The sequence below is a fragment of the Seriola dumerili genome, unplaced genomic scaffold, assembly GCF_002260705.1.
Source record: "Seriola dumerili isolate Sdu_G_001 unplaced genomic scaffold, Sdu_1.0 BDQW01000331.1, whole genome shotgun sequence".
NCBI lineage: Eukaryota > Metazoa > Chordata > Actinopteri > Carangiformes > Carangidae > Seriola > Seriola dumerili.
In genome coordinates, this window is record NW_019174586.1 from 2,728,167 (window position 1) to 2,746,464 (window position 18,298).

At 39.2% G+C, this 18,298-nt stretch overlaps 2 protein-coding genes across 4 annotated transcripts; one reads left to right on the top strand and one right to left on the bottom strand.

The window, feature by feature from the left end:
- The first annotated feature begins 254 nt into the window (after positions 1-254).
- LOC111232511 (protein RD3-like) lies at positions 255-2,487 on the top strand. Its single transcript, XM_022760069.1, has 3 exons — positions 255-472; positions 969-1,276; positions 2,099-2,487. The coding sequence occupies exons 1-3, from the start codon at positions 467-469 to the stop codon at positions 2,469-2,471; spliced, it is 687 nt and encodes a 228-aa protein (XP_022615790.1). The 5' UTR covers positions 255-466; the 3' UTR covers positions 2,472-2,487.
- A 1,478-nt stretch (positions 2,488-3,965) lies between these two features.
- stx5 (syntaxin 5) lies at positions 3,966-11,540 on the bottom strand. 3 transcript variants are annotated; one of them, XM_022760071.1, is made up of 12 exons: positions 11,451-11,540; positions 10,727-10,935; positions 9,135-9,205; positions 8,685-8,740; positions 8,508-8,578; positions 8,259-8,375; positions 7,930-7,986; positions 7,715-7,796; positions 6,355-6,441; positions 6,101-6,204; positions 5,875-5,996; positions 3,966-5,383 (listed from the first exon to the last, which is right to left on the bottom strand). In XM_022760071.1, the coding sequence occupies exons 2-12, from the start codon at positions 10,787-10,789 to the stop codon at positions 5,224-5,226; spliced, it is 990 nt and encodes a 329-aa protein (XP_022615792.1). In that variant the 5' UTR covers positions 10,790-10,935; positions 11,451-11,540; the 3' UTR covers positions 3,966-5,223. The 3 variants fall into 3 exon arrangements, with proteins under 3 accessions (XP_022615792.1, XP_022615791.1, XP_022615795.1); XM_022760070.1 differs by having other exon boundaries at positions 10,727-10,961; XM_022760074.1 differs by lacking the exon at positions 6,355-6,441 and having other exon boundaries at positions 10,727-10,961.
- Between the last annotated feature and the right edge of the window lie 6,758 nt (positions 11,541-18,298).

Genomic DNA, 18,298 nt, shown 5'->3' on the forward strand with positions numbered 1-18,298 from the left:
GAAATTGGAAAACACATCCAAAAGAAAGAAGAAGTGGTTAAGATGAAATGAAAATAGCTTAATAAGCCATGCATGCTGTTATGTAAACACTTCACATGAATTCTGTCAGTCACACACACAAACACACACTCCTCGCTCATGTGTATGCTCATGTCATGAGGTAAGCTCATCTCGTCACTCGTTCTTTATTAATACAGGATTACATTTATTCTCAATCCCAAACGCACACACACACTCCACATGAGCCTCACAAAAGTGCACACACTGTCTGCCAGGGACCGTCAAAGGTAGCAAGGCAGTCAGGTAGTTGTGTGCCACCAGCTGGCATCAGGGGAGCTTCATCCTTTTTGAATGCCACAAGCCCATGGAGGCCTGGTGTTCATTTGGCTGCTAAAAGAGGCTTTACTGGACAACAGGTGGATTTACGTTAGACAAGAATACACTTCAGTTTTGTAAATCCAGTTTCATGAAGGTAAGATAATTATTAAACGTGTGTTCTGGTTAGAGCAAGACAATAACAGGTGATAATCTCCTGAAGAAAACTTTGCTTGTATTGACTAGTGATATGAGCTGCTTGCATTTACATGTGGACTGTTAAGTCTATTATGAGTCACACACTGATGAAATAGATCTAGCATGAAGGTTACTTCAGAGGTTTCTGTCTGAGAATATGAAATATTACATTTTCTACACATTTGCAGTAGTTGTGATTAAGTTATGTGCATCTAAAATGTACAAAAATTCTTCTACAGACCGACTGTTTATGTGTTTTTATGGTCTCAAATGTTTCTATGACCTTTTAATTTGTCTTTGTCCTCCATTATAATTCTAAAATAGTAAAACCTTTAATATGAACTTGCTTTAAGTTTGCTGTCATGAATGCCACATCCAGTTATAAAGAAAATTTCATTTTTTTTCTACCTTAAACTATGAACTAACTCTCCATCAATCCTTTCTACTTTTCCCAGATGTTTCCTTGGTCCGCTGTTTTCTCTCTTGAGCCTAAAGTGCCTGGCCAGCGCACCACTGAGGAGTTGGTAACCAATACTCTGATGTTGGAGTTAGGCGCCATGGTGAAACGCACTGAACGCATCCGTTTAGAGAGGGCAACAGAGGGCCGGCGCCGCCGGCGCAGCTCATCCTCCACAGCTGACTATAGCTGGCTGGCCAACACCCCAACCCCACAACCCTACGAGCTGACACCCAACGACCTGCTGGAGCTGCAGGACCTCTGTGCCAAGATCCCTCCTGCACAGTGTGGCCCTGCGATCGTCAGGTGAGGAAGACAACAAGAAAGACAGGGAGGCATACAGAGAGGCAGACATACTTTAGATACAAACTGGCAGGAAGAGCAAGGTATAAGTGTTACTACAATTGAGAGAGTATAAAACAGACTGAAACAGAGAGATGCAGAAAAATGCAAAGATATAAAAGATGGAGAGAAACAGAGACAATGTTAGAGACTAAAACAGAGGACAGGTAAGTTGAAATAGAGTATGAGATACAGGTATGAACACCATATGAAGAATATGCACAGGAAGAGAGCTGCAGGGTTTCAATCTAATCCCTGTAACATCCTTAACTATAACTCAGAGAGCAAGCTGATAATTTCATAACCCAATTCTTTCTCTAAGAGACTACGTGCCTGACATTTAAACGTTACATGCCTAAACACGGCTCAAACACCTGTTCTATCCTGCTCACAACTTGTTTGTTGTAACTGGCCGATTAATCCATAATGAAAATATTTATTAGTTGCAGCCTTGCAAGGGTCAAGGGTTGTCACTGAATTCATGGTTGACTTCTAACTTCTGCGAACAATTTCCCATTAAATTATGTTTCTTTTTACTTTTTTTTAAAAAATTTTTTACTGGTTCTATCTGGTCTCAGCCACCTTCCAGTACACGTTAGTGTAATCAGGTTTCATATCCTACCAAGGGCATAGCTAGAGATTCTGGACGCCTTTAAAACAGTGCATTGTGATGGCACCCCCCTTATGACTACATCTGTCTGTCTCTGCCCTCAGACTGTGTTCCTGTCTTGTTAACCCAGATCGGTTGGTCTGCATCTTCACTGTTCCTTATTCCTCCTTCTGTAGATTCAGAAGGCTGGTGTCACAGATGGAGCCTGAGGTTCATGAGGTTCCTCGGCTGTTTCGCTCTGTACTGCGCGAATGTGTGGAAGAGCAGAATGGAAACGAAGATGTTCAGACCCAGGACACGGTGATTGAGAAGCAGCAGCGCAGCAAGAGCCTCTCCTTCGTTAATTTCCGCACAAAGTTTCGCACGGGGCAATTCTTCAAGGGCAGCAGCATGAGAGGTTCCAGAGGGAATCTGCAGCAGCAGGTAGATTGGTCCGACGAGGAAGATGATGGAGAAAGAGAAGAGGAAGCCATTAAGGCCAGGGCAAGGAAAGGAAGGAGCAAGAGCATGCCAGAGATTACCCCCATGGAGCAAAGCGCCCAGGGGTGAGAGAAAGGAGGGAGAGTCAGGGGAGAGGAGGGAGGGAGGGAAAAGGGGGGTTATAGAGGGCTAGCATAAATATGGGGAGGAAAGAAAAACAGGAAACGTTAAGAATGGAGGGAAGGTAGGATTCAGGGGAAAAAAAGAGACAGAATAGATTTGAAAAATTTTCATTTAAAAGGATTTTTTCCCCTTCAGAAAACCTGTCTACTTGCTAATGAACTTGAAGTCTTCAGTCCATCCCAAAAGCACTACTGTTCTGGTTTTAAGATGTCTGAAGCAGAAAGGTTAACATTTTGTTTTATTATGCTGAGGGGTCGAAGTCTTTAGCTATGCTAGTTGCTCTTTGACACTGCTAGCATCATCCTAACATGCTGCAGTGAAAATGCTGACATGCTTATGTTTCGCAAGTATAATGTTCACCATGTTCACCATATTAGTTTAGCAAATATTAGCATGCTAATATTTGCTAATTAGTGCTAAGCACGACTTAGAACTGAGGCTGATGGGAATGTCATCAGTTTTGCAGGTATTTGGGCATATTTCGACCTGATGATGGTGCTAAATGAAAAATTAAAGGCTCAACAAAGTTAATACAATTAATCATGACAATACAACCAAATGTTGTGGAGACATTTCACTGAAAAACACAATCTGTGAACCTCATGGTGCCACTAGATGAAAAAATCTGTAGGATTCATCGTCTGTGGACCAAGGACGTCTGGACAAACTTCCACAGCAGTCCCTCCAGTAGTTTTTCAGATATTTCGGTCTGTACTGTGTTGAGTAAAATGGCTAACCTTCGCATGCTTCAGGTATCTCTAAAACCAAATGAATGATGCTCCCTGAACAACAGTTCTTGATGAGTCAATTACACATCTCATGAACCGTCCCTTTAAAAACATATTGTGTAACCAACAGGACAGCTGTCAGTAGATGACAGGAAGTTCAGCTCAGGCCACTTGTCTGGATATTCAGCAGCCACAGTTCAGCTCAGTTAGTGGCTGCTCTCCTAGCGTATCCATTAAGCAAATCCTTGCAAGCAGGGAATAACTAGAATCATCTGTAATCTTTTTTTATTGTGAATATAAAATTTATTTGGGGAAATACAATGTACAATGAAATACAATGTTCTTGTCACTTCTGTGATTAAAACGTTGCTTTTTTCACAAATATGTGTTTTGTGGTTTAAATGAGTACAGCTGTCTGACATTTGAGACTAAACTGTAAACTTTTCATATCTAGTAGTGTTTACACGAGATGCATTGACCTTTCTCACTTTTTTTTGCGGTTGACAAGGCAAAATGTTTATATGTACAGCTATCTGGGGCCAGTACTATGATAAATGAAAGGAAGGAAAAATAAATACCATATGTCTTTGTGGTGTGAAACTGCAGCGCGGCACTGTTTAGCACCTCTCTGTTGGCTAGTCTCATAGTCCAGCATGGCTAATAATATCACTGCTGACTAATCCTCTTATCCCAAGAAAATCTCAGCCATCACTGCCAGCACCCCATTATTATTTTATTAATATGCACTTTCTTATCAATACATCATTATCACTATTTGCACTTTGTACATTAAAGTCAAGGCTTTTGGCTAAAAAGAAAGAAAAAAAAAAGACGGGGAAAAATAGGAAGAATGTTTTCTTTCTTCTTAAAAAGCTGTGGTCATTTAAATAACATCCTGTACATTAGATAAAGAGGGAAAGTAACTACAACAGTGACATCCAACCAGACACTTCCAGGGAATCTGGCTGATTGAGTCACTTCATCAGTGGGCCTTCAAACCAGTGTAACCCCTTCATAAGCACTGATGTCGAACCTGGATCCTGTTCAGAGACTCATAAGCTGAAGTCTTGCTGCAGCAATCAATGTGTGAGGCTTGCACTTTCTCAACAATTCAACTTGCCTCGTGGCTGCTAACCACACGGTTTAATTTAAAACATTTTTGTTACACTACTTATCAACATTCGTACAGCTCATGCCTGAATTATGTAGCAAAGCTCCCTTCAGCTGGCTCTTAATGCCTTTTCATGCCTTCAGGAGACAGAAATGCTGGACCACAGCGAGTGTCTCTGTAATGTGTCACAGTTCAATAAAAGTACCCATTTGGCAAATAGACTTTGAAAGAAAAACAGAATGTAAATGGATAAAAAAAAAAAAAATTCACATCATAACTGAATGGTGGCAAGTGAATAATTGCTAATAACTGAGACACAGGCTTTCTCTTCAATAAAAAGCAAGTAAACTAAGAAGCAAAATAATCTGAGGATAAACTCCAGTTCTGTTGTTTGGCTTTGAAATAACAATAATAATGATGATGTGGCAAAGGGAGTAAACAGGAAAAAAAAATCTAAATTAAAAAGACAGTTTGCAGAATCAAACCATTAAATTAGCCATTTTTGATTAAATGTTTATGAATAGTTGGTCAAAGTACAATACAGAGCAGTTTTCTGCTCTCTCTATACAAAGTAGGGATTTTAGATAATTTATTCTTTTTATTTGGACAGAGTTCAGCATCTTCTTTCTTCACTGAATTGTTGAATTAAGATCGAGAGTCTGTGGCTTGGGAATAACCGACAAGTCTGTATTATTTCTGAGTGGATCCCAAGCCTTCCATCAAACCGTCACTTTGATAGAGGAGTCTGTCCTTCAAATAAGACGTCTGGGACATGTGGTCTCAGTCCAGCTTCAGTTTTAGCTTCAGCTTCCCCTCATTCGATGTGCTTTTCCCCTCCCTTCAGCCACTCCTCATTTCTTTAGGCAAAGAAGACGACAAAGACGATGAAGAAGACGACGAGGACGAGAAAGATCTTGATCATCAGCCAGCGGTTGGAGGAGACTGACTGGAAGTATTTGAGGATCTCTGTGTGGGCGGCCTCCACGTTAAGCTGTGTGTCTTCCACGTTTGCATCGATCCTGTAAAAGAGACATGACAGGCAGATCAGTGACACTGGGCTTTTAACAACAGATGCAAATTACATTACACCTCATCAGTTTTCTCAAATCAGTTATTTTTGACATTTTAGAGACTAAAAGACTAGTCAAGTAATCACTTATATAACTCAGATTAATTCAAAATGAAAAAATTGTTAGTCAAAATCTTGATGATCTTATCATGGAGCAAGTTGTAAAAACAAACAAAAACAGTTATTGATATGAACAATCTGATGTAATTTGATAAGATAAGTGACTGATTTTGCCTATATTTCCCATATAGTTAGTTATATCCCAAAATATACATATTGATATTGTAATAATGATTTAAACCATATCACCCAGCCCTGACTCATTATTCCCAGAGTTTATTGAAGGGACAGAATTTCATGTTCAAGATTGTCATCACAAACTAGTTGCATTTATTTCTCTCCATATGCCTCTTTTATTTACAGTATGTGTTTCCATCTTACCTCTGGATCGTCTCCTCTTGCTCCTTGACCATGTGTGCCAGCTGTTGGAATATAGAGCCCAGTTCCACAATGGTGCTCTCAATGTTCTGCATGGTGTCTGCACGGCTCTGGATGTATGAGTCCTGTAATGACACAGGCAGCAGGATTATAAAAAGGGCCATGTTAGAGCACATAAATGGACAGTTTACATATTTGGTGACAGTTTTCACCAAACATCTTAGTCTACCTGCTCATCAATAAGTTGGAGTTGCAAGGGATTGGTCTGAGAGTCCATATCGATGGCCACATCCCCCAGACTCCGGGACTCATCCTGCATCAGGACTGAGCTCTCTGAAGAGAGACAACAAGCAAAACACAAACGCATGTTCAACAAGATTAGACAGAAATCCTCAATGGTAGAGGGGAAAAGCAGTGAGAACAGCGGGCACATAGAGTAGCTAGTTATACCTGCTGGGAGAGTCAAACGTTCCAGGGAAATACCTTTTAAATTTGAGGTTGTATAGCCCTGGTAGTCATTGCGCGGCTCGCGAGCTGCATGCGGCTCCTGGGCCCCTTTTTTGCGGCTCCCTAAAATATTTTTTAATTTTTGCATTATAGAGGACCAAATACAGTAATAATCATTCACAAGGACTAAGAGCAGTTCCCTATCACAACAGCTGTTGTTTGAGAAGTACACTGGCAGTCAAAGTTTCTGTCCAACCCATGCCATTTCTGAATACATTTCAAGCAATGTGCCCATTGTAAATACCCTAAAATTAGAAAATACAAAAGAAAATATAAAGGAATGGGTGCACTGAAAAACATTATATTATGGTAATAATGACTGTTTGTTTTTACTTTGTCATGAGGAAACATGTTTTGGTTTCAAATATCTTATCTCTATTTAAGTACCTTATTGTTGACAAGCACATTGGTAATAATGGGACCATAATACACAAAAAGTCAGATGTACTGGACATTACTGTGAGTCTCAACAGTTAATTAGACCCAGATCATTTCAATAAAATAAAATGTTGTAAACATTCTGAATTTCCATCTAATAAATGTTTATATGTTTGAATGTGTATATAATTCTAAGGTATTTACAATGAGCACTTCGCTTGAAATTGCCAAAAATACTGAAATACCACAGGCTGTTCATGAACATTTTACTGGCAGTGTGAATGCGTGCACAGGAAGCGTCTGAGCTCCCCATGTTTAATAGAAGGTGTCTGATAAGTAGCCTGTTTGGCTATTTGTTTAGCTAAATTATAAACTGAGCAGGAGCCAGACATGTCGAATATTGCAACAAAGCCAAAACAAAGACATAACAAAAGGTGTGTTCACTCTATTACACTTCTTTAAACTGTCAGCGCAGATTTTATGAATTAGATGAACAAATGAAGAGCGGGAAAAGACTGATTTCTACAATTGGGAACTATTGAAATTTTTAGAGGAATGCACATGAACCAGGACATAATTTATGAGGGTAGAGTTTATGCTACATATATGGTTACAGTCGATATGAAACCAGGATGTAACAACAGAAACTTAATATTCACTCTAACCCTCGTCTGTGCTGCAGGAAATGATTTTTTAGTTTATAATTTGAATGTAAGACAGCTGCTCATTGGTACTGACAAAGTTGAAACCTTGTGAAGGATTTTAATCAGCACAAAATGTGTCTGAGGCAAAACTTTTCCCATCGGTATAGAGTGAACACTCCCTTAAGAATCTACATCAACATGCTTTGTTTACCTGTTGCTGCCATTACTTTAATGCAAGACCCTTGTTTAAAAAAAAAAAAAAAAAATCACAGCGAGTGACTACAAGCATGAAGCTAAGATGTGAACAGACTTACTGAAGTTGTTGGCCATCAGAGGAGAAGACGAGACAGGAGGCTGGGAGAACTGCTCTCTCCTGCTGCGCTGCTGCTTCAGGTTCTGCAGGAAAACAGACAAATGATACAGGGGGTGAACATGACTGAGACAAAACCTGTGTCAGTTTCACAACTTTAGTTTTTAATATTTTCTGACTTTGAATGATGAAGTATACCAAATGTCAAGTGTACCTCACCTCTGTTCTGACTTCTAGGACTGATTTGAAGTCATTCGACATTGAAGCCAGTTTGGACTGTAGACAACAAAAGATGCAGCAAAGTTAAACAAAGTGCTGCTTAATTCAGCTGGGTACATTTGTTACAGGACACCAGTGTGAACAATATTTTTTTTACAAACATTTTCTGATGGTTTTGTATTTCTTATGATATAAAACTACTTCAATGGAAAACTATTTTTATCTTTAAAACTGTACACTTTATTTTATTTTATGATAACAAACTTCACGTTTTAATTGTTCTAGTGCAAATATACAATATAGTATGAATTAGACCTTATTGAATATACCTGTAATGACACCACGATAGTGTTTGAGTGGGTTTGGATATGCCTGCCACCCGGGGCTCCACGGGACCTCACCAAGTCCTGCAGCTGTGCTATCTGTTTGTTTAGACTGTTGATGTCCTAAAAACACAAACACGGGAGAGGTAGAAAACAATTTAATTGATATTTACAGGATTGTAGATAGCTGCTCTATTCATAAATAACATATGTTTGCAAAACCACATTTCATGGGATGTTAACCATTCAACTCACTTGTTTAATGATGTATGTTAGCTCCTCAATCTCCACTGCCTTGTCATCAAACAGAGATTTTCTTTTTGCCACTAAAGCATCAAAATGACAGCATGTAGAGTCAGAGCTTTGGACCATAACACACACAAACTCATAACATTTTAATTGATGCTAATATAACAATAATAGATGACTTACAAATAGTGAGCTTTTCCAGTTTGGCAAATGTATTGCTCAAGTCTTTCCCAATTCTCCTACAAGAAAACAAACACAAATTTAGCATTCTTTGTCACTCTGGGAAATATGTTGGTTTTGATTCTTACCAGGAGTTAGATAAGATGATAAGATCAATTTATACTGTGTCTGTGTCTCATCGCTCAGAATATTTTATATGTCCTGAACAAATGTTTCCACTAAAAATTTACATCAATCTTCTCATTTCACTCGCAGTGATCCAAATGCAGTATTTTCATGTATCCCTTACAAGCAAAATAAAGTTGTATTTCATATGCAGTAAGGATGAGGAGGATAATAATGTGTGAATACAAACAATGCAACACCCAAAAATCAACATAAAAGACCAAGTGCATTCTGCAAATATCCATGAGCTGTTAAAACACACGAGAAAACCAACTATAAGGAACTTACTTGGCCATAACGGTAAAGTCACTGCGCTGCCTGAGAGCGCTGAGAGCTGGTTTACTGGGCTGGACTCCATTCTGCCAGAGGGGTAAAAAGTACAGAGTATGAGATGGAAAGGGAAATCAAAAATAAGGGGCTGAGGAGCAACTGTGGAAATATGACAACAGGTTTCCTCAACATTGACTTTGGACTACTAAACAGGTCAAGTAAAGGGGAATTCTTTGCTTCCCATTTTATTGATCTTCTAAACATTGTAGTCAGTTCTTAAGTAAAAATGCCACATATTTCCTGTTACATGCTTTCTTTTAATACTTTATTATTAGTACACAATTTATGCAACAGGCTTTTGGGTTGTTGGTCAAACTAAGTAAACATTTGTCATGGTGCCCTATGTGCACTGGCAACTTGTAAATATAATCTGATACTAGATTGAGACTGATTCAACAGGGTTTAAGGGTTTGAAAACAAAAAAATCTGATTACAATACATTGACAATATTGCCATTTTAACATATAACTCAACAAGCCTTTTTGATAAGAATCCTTTTGAATTTGTCTTTTAAAGAACTGAGACCAAGATATGTACTGAGGACATTTTGCAGTTGAAAAATTGACTTGTTAGTGTTCTGTGGTGGACTAAAGTGTGTGTGTTTCTAAATTGCCTCCAACATATCTATCTGTCATATATACTAATATCAGTATCTCTACAATAACTAATATCGGCCAATATATTCAATTTGTGCGTAACTTGACCTAAAATTGCCTAAAACAAAAGTCTGAAAAAAGTCCCAGAAGGTATAAAAAGTCTTACATTTTATTTACAAAGCCTTGGATATTTTTCTTCCTTTCTGTTGACAGTAACGTAAGACATAACCTTTTATAGGAGCCTTTTTAGGAGTGCCTATAGGGACCTTTTTTAAGAGAACTAGGAAGCTCATAAAAGAAAGTGTTGATTGTAGCAAACGTGATCTTTGTGGTCATTCTGCATCTCTGGTTGTTGTTTTGTGTTTGTTTGGGATACTTCTACCTGTCTCTGTTGTCTTTTAACTGAACCTTGTGACTTTCAAGCAAGAAATACGTTTACATTTATTTGGCAGATGCTTTTATCCAAAGTGACTTACAAGTGAGAGACAACACTAAAGCTTCAAATATTAAACTCATACAGAGGCTCTGGCCCAGGAGGGGCCGGTGTAATTTAGTGTAATCATTAAATACAACTTTTAAGATATATATATATATATCTTAAAAGTTGTATAAATATCAATAGCTTCATGAAGTTAATAAATAACCTTATGTCATTCTTAAATCAGTATGACCATGAAAACGGTATTAAATGGAATTCCATGCGGTATAAAAAAGGTTTTAAATGTCATTGGTGAACACTGGAGAAACCAAAGACTTTGGAAAGGGGACTAAAAAAAGAACCAAAACCAAAAGTAACCAAACCAAAATTCATCAACGTCACAAAAAGCTAAAGTGAAAACACATCAATTTACTATAGAATGTAAATGCTGAGAAATTAAGAGTAAATCGTTAATTTTACATGAAATGATCCCTTTATCATTGTGATGTGATATCAGGTGTACTGTCCCAACATACCTGTCTGCCCTGGAGAGACTTGCAGGCCGACTGAAACTCGAGGGTTCTGTCACGGCACGTCATCCTGCCGCCGGGAAAGGGTCACCAGCCGTACCCACTATAAACCAGAAACCACCTGGGAGTGCCGGGTCCTCCTTCTGTGCCCCGTGTGATGGATAAATATGAAGAGTCCCGGTGTGCGGACGGACTCACATCCAAGGCGGGGTATCCTTCATGGACATATGTACAAACATGTCTGGAAAAGGGACGTGTCGAAATAACTTTTAGGCTATCACAGGCTGACAGCTTCAACTTTACATGATAAAGCACACAATTTGATCAGGTTGGTTGAGTTGTGAGTTAAAAACCCAGCTGGTACCGTTAGCTCACTGCTCTGTTCGCTCACACCGACACCAAGACAGGGACTAAGCTAAACTATAATAACCAGACGACAAATGGCAAACAACCGCCACGACTCACAAAAAGCCATAGGCGAGCTAATTATACACATTATTAGGTAAGAATGATTATCCAAATTGTTAACCAGCTCAGTGTACGAAGGCCGCCCATCACGACACAGCTGACTGTGGCCTTACCGGCTAGCCACTGGCTAACGTTAGCTCCAGAATGCTAACCTGCCTTTCCGTACGGTCTCTCCTGCTTTACTTCGGTAAAATTCGACCTAAAACAACCCTGTATGGATTCAATTTATTTAAAAGACAAAAATCAATTAGTTCCAACTTACTTGAATCGATATTAGATCATATTTCGAGAGCTCCCGATGTTTCTGGTAAAAACTAATCAACCCAGGAGTTAAAGTTCCGATCCGGGTCATTTCCGGCATTGACGTCACTGCCACGTCTACTTTACCGAGATGGAAAATCCCTGCGGTTGCAACACATCACCACCAGGGGTCCCCCTGTCCCCAGTTCACACTTACTTATTCACTATTTAGGATGACAAAGTGAAGCCTGGGATTTACAGTACTGTGCAAAACGTTTAAGCACTAAAAGTGAAGTGAGAATGCTTTAGGAAATAATGCAGTGAAGTAGTTTCAAAGTAAAGTGCAGCAAAGATGAAAAAACTCAATCAAAACCTTATTTCGTGTGATCACACTCTGTCGTTAAAACAGAACCAAGTCTCTCGCACACATTTTTTCAAGGAACTTGGCAGGTGAGCTATTCCAACTATCTTGGTGAACTTGCCACAGTTCTTCTGTCTCATTTCTGTCTATTCATGTGATCCCTGACTGACTCCATTATGTCGATCAGGGCTCTGTGGGGGCCAGACCATCTGTTGCTAGACTCCCTGTTCCTCTTGTCTCTGAAGATAGGTCTTGGACTCTGGCTGTATGTTTGGGCTCATTGTCATGCTGCAGAATGAATTTTGGACTGACCAGATGCCTCCCTGATGGTTCTGCATGATCATGGATAAGGATCTAAACATCTAAATTCCTAGAACATTACTGTATTTCCATTGTGGATTTTCTGTGTAAAGAGTATAGCTGCAGGACTCCATGTGAATAAATGTGTGGTATTTAACTACTTTTAATGTGAAAAGGTACATTATGTCCTATATATGGTTGGATTAACCTACTATGTGACCCAGGGGCCCAACTAGGCTCGTGGGCCCCATTAACCCCCTTGTTCCCCTTACCCTGTGTTCATTGTGCAATACCATCTGGAGCCAGTTTTGCTGCATGGAAATTTGAACAAATACATCTTAATTTAAGGATATGCAACACATGAGCACAAAGCTTATAAAATCCCTCATCCTCTTCAATTTAGGGCCTCAGGATTAGGAAATGAAGCAGGGCCCACCTTGAGACTGTTAGCTGATATTGTGCTTTAATGGTACATATTCACAAACACATTTTAAATTAAATAAGTGCAAACCAGTTGACAAACCCAGGAGAGTGGTGAGGGGATCTCTTCATCAGGATGAAATGGGAGGTAAAATGTCTTCCACACGAAGAATCAGAAACAACTTTGGATAATATGTTGAAACATACAAGGAGGCTGACTCTAGTTTTCTGTAGCTCTCAATATACTTATCCTTTGAGAGTCGCAGGGGGCCTTGAGCTAATCCCAGCTCACATTGGGCAAGAGGTGGGGTACAGCCTGGACAGGTCACCAGTCTATCATAGGGCTGACATATAGAGACAAACAACCATTCATGCTAACATTCACACCTACGAGAGTCTGCATAAAAGTTATATTAAAGGTAAGCAAAATGTAATATTATTGATTATGTGCTTTGAAAGTATTAATCTAAAATTCATGAATTAGATTATGTTACATTGGCCAATCATATGATTCATTTTCTTCAGGTGAAATATTTGAATAACAACCACAACAGGAGAATTGTGAGCCTGTTGGAGCTTTATGGTGGCACAAACATCAGCATTTATGTTGCAAAAATGGAAGACAAAAGAATATTGACTTTTGAGGTTAATATTATAAGTTATCAAACCTATCTTATCATCCGAGGAACAGAGTGCACTTATCACCATAATAAAAAAGCTAGAAGATCATTGGGTCACTTCAGATGGAGGCCAGCTGCAAGAAAAACATGATGTGTCATTAGTGATGTCGTGCCGATGAATCAGAAATTAACCTTTAAGTTAGTGGGAGTAGAGGAATGAGCCGACAGACAGAGAGAGAATGTGATTGGCTGTTGCCTCAGGTGAGTCAACCTGCAGGTACAGTATGGTATGGGGAGAGAGATAACATTCAGCAGGCTCTCTGATCTCCTCTCACTCCTACTGGTACCCGCATCCTCCAGGCTGACAGGACCGAGCATGCCAGACCACAACTACACCCCCACCTATTTACCTGCTAGACCGCCAACCACAAAACCCCCAGCCTTCCACCCACCCCCTATACCCTGCACCACCCCTCACCCTTCATCTACACCCTCCTTCACCTTTTATATCCCACTTTAACCACCAAACGTATCTCTTTATCGAAACACTCCTCTTTATGTTTTCACACGTTATTCAATGTTTCAGTCTGATGAACAAAATTACCCACATGAGGACAGAAAAGAATAGTTCCTCCTTCAACATCTCCCCATTCTTTTTGAGTTTCCTTTTAGCTCTTTTAACTCAATTGTTGAACCACATCTCCTTTTATCATATTTATTCTTAAACTGTTTATTTTTTTAGCCATGCTAGCAGCAAAGCCCTGTGAATGGCAAAGCATAGGCACGAGCTGTTGTTTGGTTGGTCCAGTGAATACTTTGGTCCAGATTGAATATCTCAACAATTATTGGATGGATTGTCATTAAATTTTATACCGACATTCGTAGTCAACAGAGGATGAATCCTATTGACTTTGATGATCCTTCGACTTTACCTCTAGCGCCACCATGAGTTTGACATTTGTGGTTTTGAATGAAACTATTGGATGTATTGTTATGAAATTTGGTACACCTGTCTCAGCTGCACTTTGTGTCTGTTTCTAATCACTGATTGTTAAATGCTAAACTATGATTGTGAACATGTGTGGGCATGTCAGCGTGTTGACATGAGCATTTAACTATGCATTGATACAGCCCCACAGAACTGCAAGCATGGCTGTAGACTTTCAGTCTTGGTGATGATACGTGATGTTTCAGTGTAGCAGTGTATGTTAGTGTAGTAATGTAAAACCATTTTTTACATTCTGAATTATTACACTCATGTTGTAAACACCGCACAACAAACTTTGGTAAAACTGAGCATTATCATGGTCATGCCAATGACGCAAAACAGCAGAATTTGGGTTTGTTTTTTTTCAAAGGGGGATTGAGGGGGATTACATCTCTTTATAAAGGCTGTCATGTTCACACTGAATCCTCAACCTGCTGACTTTACAGATACTGTTTCCCATGTATTAAAGAGAACCGTAAAATCTTTCATCAAGGTTGATGTCCTTCAGTGGACTGAGACAGACGAGGCCTTTGGATCCATGTTTCTGTTGGAGATAACGCTGTTTGTTTGTTCTGTAAAATAAAATGAAAAAGTTCTGTGTTCACAAGAGACGTTCAAAAACACTCACTTTCCTGTCAGCAAACACACATGGCTCTTCTTTACACTGCACATAATGAGCTCAGTCTCTCTTTCTGTCTCAGGCTTTTAACCCTCTCTATCTCTCTCTCACTCACACACACACACACACACACACACACACACACACACACACACACACAGAATAGTGCTGATACCATCTAACAACACACGCTCACAGGCCAGATAGCGTACAGTACCTGCTTCAACACAGCTGCTGCTACAAAAGCAGGGAGGAAACCACGGCTGGCGTTATTAGAAAAACATGACTATGAACGCAGAGAAAGCAAGGTGGAAAAATACAGGAAGTCCTGATACAAGTGCAAAGACTGAGTGAGACAGAGGGAGATGGATGATGAAGTGAGGTCTGCAGAGGGATGGAGGGAGGCAGGTGAGGAGAGAGACATGAGAGCTGCTAGTTGAAAATACACAAGTCAAATAAATGCATGAAATGAGAGAGAAATTGTCAAGAGCCACACGCACAGAGAACGTTTTTGTCTCTCTATTATTATTCGCCGGTATGATGACACAGTTTTGGGGTTTCTGACGAGCACAGAGCTTTAAAAAGAAGATTTTGGAGTAAAGAGATCTTTTCTGTAACATGATGGATGAGTCACTATGTCCTTTTCTCTTTCTCTCTCCCTCCGTCTCCCTAATCTTGCAGCTATATTTAGTACTGGCATAATGCCCTTCCAGACAGATAGCTTGGCAGCAGCATTAGCTCCTGTTCTCTCTTTTCCTCATCTTTCCTTTCCTTTCTTATCATGTCCCTTTTTTCCTTCACTTTCCTCTCTTCTCCTCTTTTTTGTCTCCCCTCTTCATTCTTCTCCTTTCACATTCCTCCAAATAGACACACTAAAACCCTCATACAATTTTAGGAGTATTTACGGTCATGATGACCAAATAAAACCACGGCCGATATACAGTACATTTCATCAATCATCATTGATAATACTGTCACTCATGCTTATCCATTTATGACAAGTAAGTGTGGCCAAAATAGGCTGCTATTAACATTATATCCCTGACTTTGGTCTGAAGTCTGCTCTGTCATGTGAGGACACAAATGTGTGTGTGTGTGTGTGGGTGGGGGGGCAGAACATCATATTACCAGCAAAAAACTACACAGTAACCTTTAATGAACAGTAGCCATTGAGCTAAGTAAGCTAACTAGCCTCACTTAGCAGAGTAGTCTCTGGCTGCAGTGGGAATCAGTTGTTTTTGGTTGAAGGACCTTTAAATCACATTTTTTTATGTATTTAATTGATGTTCAATTAATTAAAGTAGATCCTCTGTGCAGGTGCACAAGAAAGCTGAAAAAGACATAAGAAGATACTATATTTTGTTCGTAGGTATTGTGTTTTCCCTTAACCCTTTAGATCCAACCATAGGCTGCAGTTTCTCTAAATGTTTATTTTATTTTATTTTATAAGGTCTGTGATTATTATTAATAATTTGCATAAAAAGCATGAATTCTCAACTTCAGTATTTCTGTAATTATTGTGCTGTACTGCCTTTGTAAGTATAGCTCTCAAATTAAAAAAAAAGGTAGTGGTAAGTATAAAGTAGCATAAAATGGAAATAGTCAAGTAAAGGGCCAGTACCTCATAACTGTATATGAGAAAATGAGTAATTTTCCACACACACAGTGTGGGGCTGCACACCTTTGTACTTGACAAGTTCTGACTCAGCAACACAGATGAGAGGAGGAGAGGGAACAATATTATGTCCCATAACAACACGTCACAACAGGGTGGCACCGTAATCAAAAATGCCTGTTTGCCTTTCATTACCGTCAAATGAGAGATTAAAACAAAAGAAACAGGGGGGATGGAGGAGAGGGAGGGGAGCTGAGGTCAAACCAGAGGGACATCAGACACAGGGACAGCAGCATGGATAAACAGCGACAGGAAGAAAATGAGAGGTTTATATGAAAAATAAGACATTTCCTTTAATAACATCTGTAACATCACGGTTGTATCCTGGTATCATTTTCAATATATTTGACGATGCAGTATACATTTTCATGTGGACATTGAATCGATTAATTGGCATTTATATACTAATACAACATAAAACTGCATTGTTTTCTACAAAGACATCATAATAGGGCACAAATGGTGTAGCAGCAAAAAAAGAGTGTAGGTTTTTCTTTATACATAGGCTACAGTAGTACAATGTATTTGCAGAGAAGAGATTCATTGCAAAGTACAGCTAAAATGAAATTACAAATACATTTCTAATGTATGTTGTACATCACACACAAGGTCATGGCTGGATATTAGAGATTATAAAATGTTATATAGTTAGTAAGGGGTCTCTATAGGCTACTAAGACACTGGAGGCTAGAACAGGGCTACCTCTACAGTACAACATAGACTGTGCGGATACAAAGCACACTGATGTTTGATACTGACACAAGATCAGGACATTTGAATAGGATATTCATATGTCCAGGCTGTATATCTTTAAGAGTCGGGATGCAGAATTAGTATTTTAAAATAAGAAAATCTGGTCACAAGAAGTAACAGTTGAAGCCCCCAAAAAGTCATCTCAGCACCACAACTCTTTTGGTGGAATGTAATTGATGTCATGCATGTCTGCATGAGTGGAGCTTTTCGGTCCAACTCCATTTGCTTCTTCGGTTCTGCCATTAACAGATTTTTTTTTTTTTTGACCCAGTGGACTAATGTTCAGTATGTGCTTTGCAATCTCAAACACAAGTGCAATCTGTACTGAGGTTCACAGTTTCCCAAAACATTTGTTTGCTTGTTGACAAAATGCAATATTGTTAAGAAAAGAAGACTGGAAAGTGTATCAGTTTACACAAATAATAAATGCATGATTAGAAATAGCTGCGAGTAAGAGAAACTTAAGGGAACAGTTTGAGATTTTGGGAAATACACTTACTCACATTCTTGCACAGTTAGATCAGAAGATCGATACAGTTGTGGCAACTGTATCGATCTTCTCTGTATGGTAAATATAGCCTGACCAAATGCCGGTTAAATTAGCTTAGCATAGAGACCGGAAACAGGATGAAACAGCTAGTCCAAAGGTAAAAAAATCTGCCTACCAGTACCTCTAAAGCTTACTTATTAATTTGTTGTATCTTACTTGTTAAATCCATTTAAAAAAGGAAGTGTAAAGACATCAATGTGCCATTTTATGGATGGCTATGTGAGAGAATATTTCTTGGCTGGCAGCAGTGACTTCCTGGAGTCTTTGCTGGTTTCTAACGTTCAGAACCAACAGATAATTTGGCACGTAACTCTTATAAAACCATAGCATGTTATTTTCTCACTTTGGTTTTCATACGGATTTAAAAAAGGAGATACACTAGATAACATGTTAACTAGTGAGTTTTTGCAGTGCTGCTCCATAGATTGTGTTACCCATGGACGGAGCCACGCTAGCTGTTTCCAATCGCTATACAAAGCTAAGCTAACCGACAGCTGGCTTCAGCTTTATATTTACTGTACAGCCATGACAGTTGTATCAATCCTTTCATCTAACTCTCAGCAAGAGAACGAATAAGGGTATTT